Source organism: Stylophora pistillata, chromosome 9 (genome assembly GCF_964205215.1).
Source record: "Stylophora pistillata chromosome 9, jaStyPist1.2, whole genome shotgun sequence".
NCBI lineage: Eukaryota > Metazoa > Cnidaria > Anthozoa > Scleractinia > Pocilloporidae > Stylophora > Stylophora pistillata.
In genome coordinates, this window is record NC_142527.1 from 21,697,701 (window position 1) to 21,705,200 (window position 7,500).

Here is a 7,500-nt window from a genome sequence, read left to right on the forward strand (position 1 = left end):
TTACTATTACTACTATTATGGTTATAGTTATTATGGACAGTACGTTTCTTCATCAAAAGCTTTCATATTTTCGCTCAAAAACTACTACGGATATGGATATTTTAAAAAGGACATTAGCGTTTATAGAAACGCAATGTACAATCATTTTAATTATGGTCCGACATTCGGCGGAGGACATGATATTTACGTTGCAAACAATGCAAATAGTAACTATAATTCTTACTTTAATTCCTACTCTTATACCGGTAAATACTCTAACAATGATGTCTGGACAGGAAATAACAATTTCTGCGCAGATGAGGTAGAGGTTTACTATGAAGTGACCAGTTAGTCGAGCAATCTGTTAAAAACTTATCATGCAACATTGTTAGCTAACGTGGGAGGGTCTTATTAACTTCATTGTGTAAAACAAGTACGTTGTGTCTCCACAGGCAATATAGTGCTATTCGTGCATGATCAAATGGAAGCATGTTCATTGATTGAATTTAGTACCTAGAGCAAATAAGTGTGCAATTTGATAATGCAATGAGGTCAAGGTCATTTTACTTTCGTATTTACTGCTTTCAGTGGAATGAAGATTATCATTTCATGGGGTCAGAAATTCGGTTGAAAATTTCTTAAAAAATTCACGCAGATAAAGATTATATGATATTTTCTCGTTATGAAGCAAACTTTGTGGGGTTGAAACGCCTTTTACCAACCGAAAGCTACTTCGATATAACAGATATTCATCTGAAAAGTGATGAATTATGCCTCTGCTTCATTTTTAGGAATTAAAGTTAACTGAGGAAAAGTAAAAAAGTCAAAAATAGAAAACTGATATAGTGGGCTAAGAATGAAACACATGCGTAAGAAACTTGATTTTGTATAATGTAAAACACCAATGTATATCTTAAAATAATCTTGTATGAATGGTATGAAGCATATCTTCCAATAGACAGAATTTATAGCACCGCTAACTCATGGCATATTCACAGTCTGACGAGTAAGCTGCGAAGTTTTTCTCGTCGGTGAAAGTATACGCAAACTCCTTTCATAAGGCAGTAGTTAGTTAAATGTTTCCATAATTATACTTATTAAACAAATAATAGTAATTCTCGGTCAGAAATGTTGACGTAAGAAAAGCCAAATAGTCGTATTTCAGTTTGATAGATGTGGTTACAACTTTTCTATAAAATACTGTAGACCCGAGATGTGATTTTTGGAATAAGAATTAGTGAGAGTTCATAATGTTTAACAGCTGATGCAATAAACAGATGATCTCTGTAATGGTGTAAGGACTATTTCTTTGCCTTTGTTTGTGATAATCACAATATAATATTTGGCGATGGGGCTGATAGAGGCTGTAGCGACAGCCAGAAAAAAAATTGTTCAAAGTTAGAAAGCAACACGGTGATACAAAAGTTTTCTTCGACCTGCAGAAGTTATTTTAGCTGACTAAGGATGGATACCGGTGTGCACCCATTCTCCACGGAGAAGGGTGCGACTATAAGTAGGCTATAGTTAATTATAAACATTTCATTTTCCTGAGAACAACACAGTATCAAAAAAGAAGACATATTCTCCATTTTCACAGAATTATCCATCTCAAAAATTTCTTGAACACTTTGGAAAACATTTGAGGACTGAAGTAAATTGCATTCGAAACGTTGAAAAAATTAAGGGAAACTAATACTTCAGATGAAAGGACTTACATGTAAGACTAATTACCCGACGGCGTTAGCTTCAACTAAATTACTTTCGTCTGATTGTTTAAACGAAGTTTAGCCGTTGTTCAACAAAGCAACGTCTTAAATAATCCGACGAAGAGCTAACGCTCGAAACGTCAGCTTTTGTAATCGTTACGGTGACCAATTTACCATTTCAACTTTGTTGATATATCCAAATTATGTCTTAAATAATCCTCAATTTAGCCAAATCAGTGTCAAGAAGGCCGAAAGCTATTAGTGAAAGGACGTTTATGTCATTAAATCGACCCCCTTATAGAGAAAGCGCGAGGCCCGCTGACTGCGGATAATCGCGGTTTGGATCAGTAGACCTCGTATAAAACAAACCGGCCTTGAAGACGGTGCATACTAATAGGAATCTAATTTTTCCAGGCAAATGACAATGCAAACAAAATAGATCTTTTCAAAGGCGATGAAAATCCAGAAAGAAAATCAGGGTAGCCAAACAATATTTCAAGATATTGAATAAGTTACCAGTTTCTGGGATCACTACGTAGCAAACATTGCAAATGAGTTGCATGTAGGAAATATATGGCGAAAAGTTGTTTCGGCGTCCAAATGAACAAAATTGAAGAGAGATCATCGATTTTTCATCGCTGCTTTATCAGAAATGGATTTAGGTAATGTTGATAAAAGGGAAGCGTACGTTTTTTGTTCGGACAACCATGACACATGTGATAGAGACTACCGATAAACTTAGATGCGTCAGGCTTGTGAAGTTTAAATTGAAATTTATGAATATTAGCAAGAAATCGCCAAGAAATAACTCAACAAAGCCATGCGAGTTTTACTTAAATTCTGCCTCCAGCTTTTTGCTTGGCTTAGCTTGGTAATACAAGAGAGTGCTACAGCAGCTACCTCGATCGAGGGATCAGGAGATTGAAATAGTCTGGTTGAGCATTAAACATTATCTAGATACATTAGAGTGATTAATGGCCAAACTTTGTTATGGAGGTCTCATTTGAAAACAAAGTTTGCACATGTAACAAGAGGATTTTAGGAACTAAAAAAAACCTCAGCGTCATCACCCATAATGGCCTGATAGATTCAGTCATGATTTTGTTTACTTAACAAAGTGGAATTGAGCTCTGAAGTTTGTAGGTTAATTGTCTTTTCCAAGATAACTCGATGCTCCATTTAATTTTTGATAGTCTGCCAGGTGTTTAAATCTCTGTTTTCCCGGCATTAGAAAATCAAGAACGAATCGTGCCGCTAAAGGATATCGTGATCAATTAGACGAGACTTAAGTCAGGGTTAAGTACGTACCCTTTCATTATGTTAGACTTGTCGGGTCTGGTCAACTAAAATTTTATCGTCAACGGGCCAGTGACTAGTTATTCTATAGTTCCCAAATAGATATTTACTTTCCGCTTTCGACTTAATTTCATCGTCTTATAGGGTACTGATCAAATTTCTTTTTAAGAAAAAGTCTCCATTACGGTCTATTTTGCGTCTCCTTTAACCTCCCTTCAGCAGTGTTGCGCCACCAGTCTACATGTTTTTAACTTATCTTGTTTCTATTGGCGTATTTTCAACACGTTAAAAGCCACAATCGTACTCTTTAACCTCGTTTTAGCATTCGGCGCTTTTGAAAGGAAGTGACCCTCTTAGTCAGACATGTTAGTTTATAAAGTTAGTGGCTGTTTTCCAAAAAATGCTAAGCGCCAGAAACAAAGTGTAGAAAATTAACGGCTCCAGTCAAGGCATTTTATAGCTTATCGCCAATCGGCTTTCGATTCCTGTGAACGCCAATGAGATGAGAGAAGTATGTCTGTTCAATACCAAGCGATTTCCTTTGAACCGAAGTGGGCTGAAGTATTCACTAAAATACCGCCTGATAATTTGATTGATTTCATGGATGAACAACCTAAGGATAGTCCGAAAACACACACGGACAGTCATTCATTCCTGGGGTATACCAGTGTACTGGCCCTGGTTGTTCGAAGGGTGGATAACGCTATCCACTAGATTAATCTCTATCCGGTGGATAGCGCAGTACTTTTTGGTAACACTTATCCGCTGGATAGTGATTTATTAGTTGGATAGCGTTATCCGCCCTTTGAACAACCGGAGCCAGATTAAGATCTCCCAGTGCTGCCAATAATCCGATCAGTCCCGAGCATTTTCTTCTTAGCTTCGGGAAAAAATCCTCAGCGCTCAACTTACTTAAGAAGAACAATTTTGCGTTGCTTCATTCGAAAAGTTTTATGTTCTGATGTCCATTTCTTGCGATCAACGCGCGTGTAAGGAATAAACTTTCACAAAGCCGAAGATGTTTTCCTTCTGGAAAACTTTGTAGATCGATATTTTTCTCTCAGTTGACAAAGGGAGCCAATGGTCGAAGATCTTGAAAAACGGACATAGCGGAGACAAACAACGAAAGAATTGAAATAATCAAAGTAAACACAGAAAAAGCAAAGAAAGCGGGAAGAGAGAACCCAGGAAAATCAAATTGTGTGAAAAGGAATTTGAAACATTCAAGAAGTCGTAAAATTACGTAATCGAATGAAAGCACTTTGCTACAAGAATAAGAATAAGAATAAAAGAAATATGGCATTTTTTGCACCCCGTGAAGGCGATCACAAATTTTGCACCACAGCGTGTTTGCGCTGAAAAGTATTGTAAATTTCCTAGCGAGTGCGTTTGAGAGCTGACAAGTTGATTGTCGCTTACTCTGATAAACTATACTTTTGGTGCCACCTGAGAATTTCAATTGTAGACCTTGTATGACAACATTTCACCGTTCGTGATTTTGGTGAGTATTCTTGGAAGGAATTATACTTTCTTCACAGTTAGATTTACATTTGCATAAAACTTAGCGGCAACAAGCCAAAAACTTTCAAGTTGATACAGCCCGTTTCAGAAATCCTTAACCTCCTTCAGGCAACATTTTGTGTGGCACGATTTAAAAAAAATTCGAGACAGTAATCTAAATCCTTTACCTCGTTTAAGAGAGATAACTAAGTTGCAACTCCTCCCCTTTCCAAAAATACAATATTTCTGCAAGAGCTATTGTCGAAAGGTGATCCAGTGACTTCGATGCTATCGCCGCTGAATAAATTAAAAGAATCAGCTAGTATTCACTCTACCGACTTTGAGAAAAAAAAAGAGTGAACATATCTGATAGAAAAAACAAGCTAAAAAAAAACTCAATCTACAGAAACTGTAAGAGGAAGTCATTAGCATTTTATTTCGATCCTCCAAGGAGAAGAAATAAAAAAAACGACCGTGTAAAGGAACGACATAGCCGTATTTATGATTCTCCTTCAGGATTAATCCCTTTTACGTTGTTGCAGTTCTTTACCATTCCAAGAACTTGGTAACATTTCAGTTTCACCGAAAAAAAAAGAAAGTTGTCATTATTCTTTAGAGTGAGAAAGAAAACAAAAGATGCCGATAAAAGGTTAAAAAAGGTTAAAAGTGAGGTATGTTTTTACTTACTACCGAGCTGATAATCTGCTATATGTAAGGAAATAATGAAAACAAATGTGACGTAAATCAATCAACCTGCCCTGGGAAAATCCCAAAAAATACCGCCAAAGAGGTCTAGAAAAATCCAGATAGGAAAAAAAAAAACAAAAAAAAACAAAGAGCAGTTGGTGCAGCTGACAGGAATCTGTGACCTATTATAGGAAAGCTGGAACGAAACTAACAACCCTGTAACCTCTTATAACCAAATGGCTATTTCATTTTTTTTCTTTTCATTGAAATCGACAACGAAACCAGCTCAGATCTTATCTTGTCTTCGCTGATAGTATTTGCTTACACACGTGCCCTGATTTGTCAGCTCAGAAATAAATTGCGCGTAATGTTCGTATCTGATCAGCCGCCGAGACAGTGAAATCGAACATCAAAAGTTTGATATTCCCGACCATGTCCTCGTTATGTTGACCAAAATGAATTAAGTTTTCGTTCATGATCATTCCATCCATTACTCAACAGCAAAAAGCCATAAAATTTCAAGTTCATGCATTCCATTTCGGTAACGTATCCTTTAACCTCGTTTAAGCAACGGTGTTTCAATAGTCCTTAAATCTTCTAACAACTTCCTGTTTCTAATGGTGTATTTACAAGAAATTGTAGACAATAAACCCCTTCTTTGACCTCGTTTCAGCAATACTCGGTAACAATTGGCACGAGGCACGGCAACAAGACGATCTACTAAAAAATGGGAAAACATGCTTCTAACTGAAAGAGGTTGGACCATTATTCAACCAACCTTGAATGAAGAGACAATTGTTATGAAGAGGACCTAAGGAGGACACGGACGAGTTTCGCTATTCAAAGTATATCTCAGTTGTAGTAGACTCCTCGTGCATTGACGTTGTGAAATTTAAATCGCATGAGCTACTTGCCCCTGACCTCGTTCCAGCAAATGTTATCAAATGTCTCCTTACCCATTCTAATGGTATCATTTAAAAGAGCTGCAGAGGCTTCTTCTGGCATTCCCTACGAAAGCTTGGGATAGCGAAACCCTCAGAAAGGCTAGAACTTGTACTGCTGCAGAATGGAAGCAAAGATGACATTAGGGCTTCTCGCTCTCCTTGTGTTTCTCCTCCAGCTGTGTCTTTCAAGTGGTGAGTGTCTATATATATATATATATATATATTTGTTTTTTTTTTTGTTGTTGTTGTTGTTGTTTTTGTTGTTTTTGTGTTTTACTGAGCTGATTTAACATATTCGAAGGACTACAGTTGCTCATTCCATATTTCTTTACTATTGCAAACCAAAAAATATGGCGGAAAAATGCGTTTCCTGACTCGATCCACACTTCAGGTGATCAGGTCAGAGCAGAAGATGATTTTTATTTGATTTATCCACACATGCATTAATCATAAGCTTTGACCAGGTTTGCGTCCTGAGGAAGAAGTCACCAATCTCCGGAAGCGAACTTTTGTAGAAGAATAAAGCTGATCTTGTTAAGCTAGACAGACATGTAGTTGATCGTCTTTAAAAATCGACTCTGTCTATCCGTTGATTTCGTATTTCATGTTTTATATTGAGGGTTCAAAGTCGCCCTCTGGTCCTGATCTTTAGGTACGTGAATGTGATTGGCTGTTTTATTTTTACACAGTTTAGTAATAGTCCAAGGCCAGTGATGCGGGATTTTGTGGCCAAGCATTGCAATTTATACGACAGTATTTTCTTTAGTAGCTGTAGATGAGATCAAAATTTACGTTCGAGAGCCAGTAAACTGTACTTTGAATTTCCGGCATTTTTGTCTTCATAGTTCTAAAATCATAACACCAGCTGTTCTATTTGAAATCTTCCTTTTTAGCGACCATCTTTCAAGCTGGAAAGGTCAACATAACTGACACTTCCCAAAATAGTCATGGTTGCCAGTCCGTTTCTTTCAAAACGCAGTTCCAGGGTTCAGGCGACGTAAAAGTCTTTGTCACTCTTAGCCATGGCAACAAACATATCAAAATCCACGACCCAGCAGCACTGTGGGTAAAGTCGGTCTCCACGTCAGGATTTAAGGTTTGCGTACGTGAGGCAGGAAGTGGCTCGGCAGGTAATTCTGTCATCAACTGGCTTGCTTTTCAAGGTTCTCATCAAGGAATCAAGTCTGGCATCGTGGACTTCGATGAATGGGCCACAAGAACACAGTGCAAACGAGTGTCGATCACTGGTAACCGAAGCAATGTAAGTAGTACATCAAGATGTCTAAATGAAGCTGGGAGTTGCAAATAGATACTTTCAACCAAAATAAAGCGATTTCTTCTAATCAGATTACTTTCCAAAGCAAAGCACATGTCAAAACCGAATCGAT

General features: G+C 37.4%; 1 protein-coding gene and 1 long non-coding RNA gene across 3 annotated transcripts in view; both read left to right on the plus strand.

Moving 5' to 3' along the window:
* Window positions 1–1,269, plus strand: part of LOC111327338 (uncharacterized) — a 2,647-nt gene extending 1,378 nt beyond the window's left edge. Inside the window, exon 3 of the long non-coding RNA XR_002694523.2 lies at window positions 1–1,269. This exon is cut by the window's left edge and continues 10 nt beyond it. This is a non-coding gene — a long non-coding RNA (uncharacterized LOC111327338).
* A 4,562-nt stretch (window positions 1,270–5,831) lies between these two features.
* LOC111327358 (uncharacterized) overlaps window positions 5,832–7,500 on the plus strand; it is an 18,875-nt gene continuing 17,206 nt past the window's right edge. Inside the window, exons 1-2 of one of the 2 annotated variants that reach the window (XM_088734219.1) lie at window positions 5,832–6,304; window positions 7,006–7,373. In XM_088734219.1, coding sequence (XP_088590345.1) covers window positions 6,235–6,304; window positions 7,006–7,373 — 438 coding nt within the window. In that variant the 5' untranslated portion in view covers window positions 5,832–6,234. The remainder of the gene's footprint in view (window positions 6,305–7,005; window positions 7,374–7,500) is intronic. The other variant, XM_088734218.1, reaches the window with a different exon arrangement.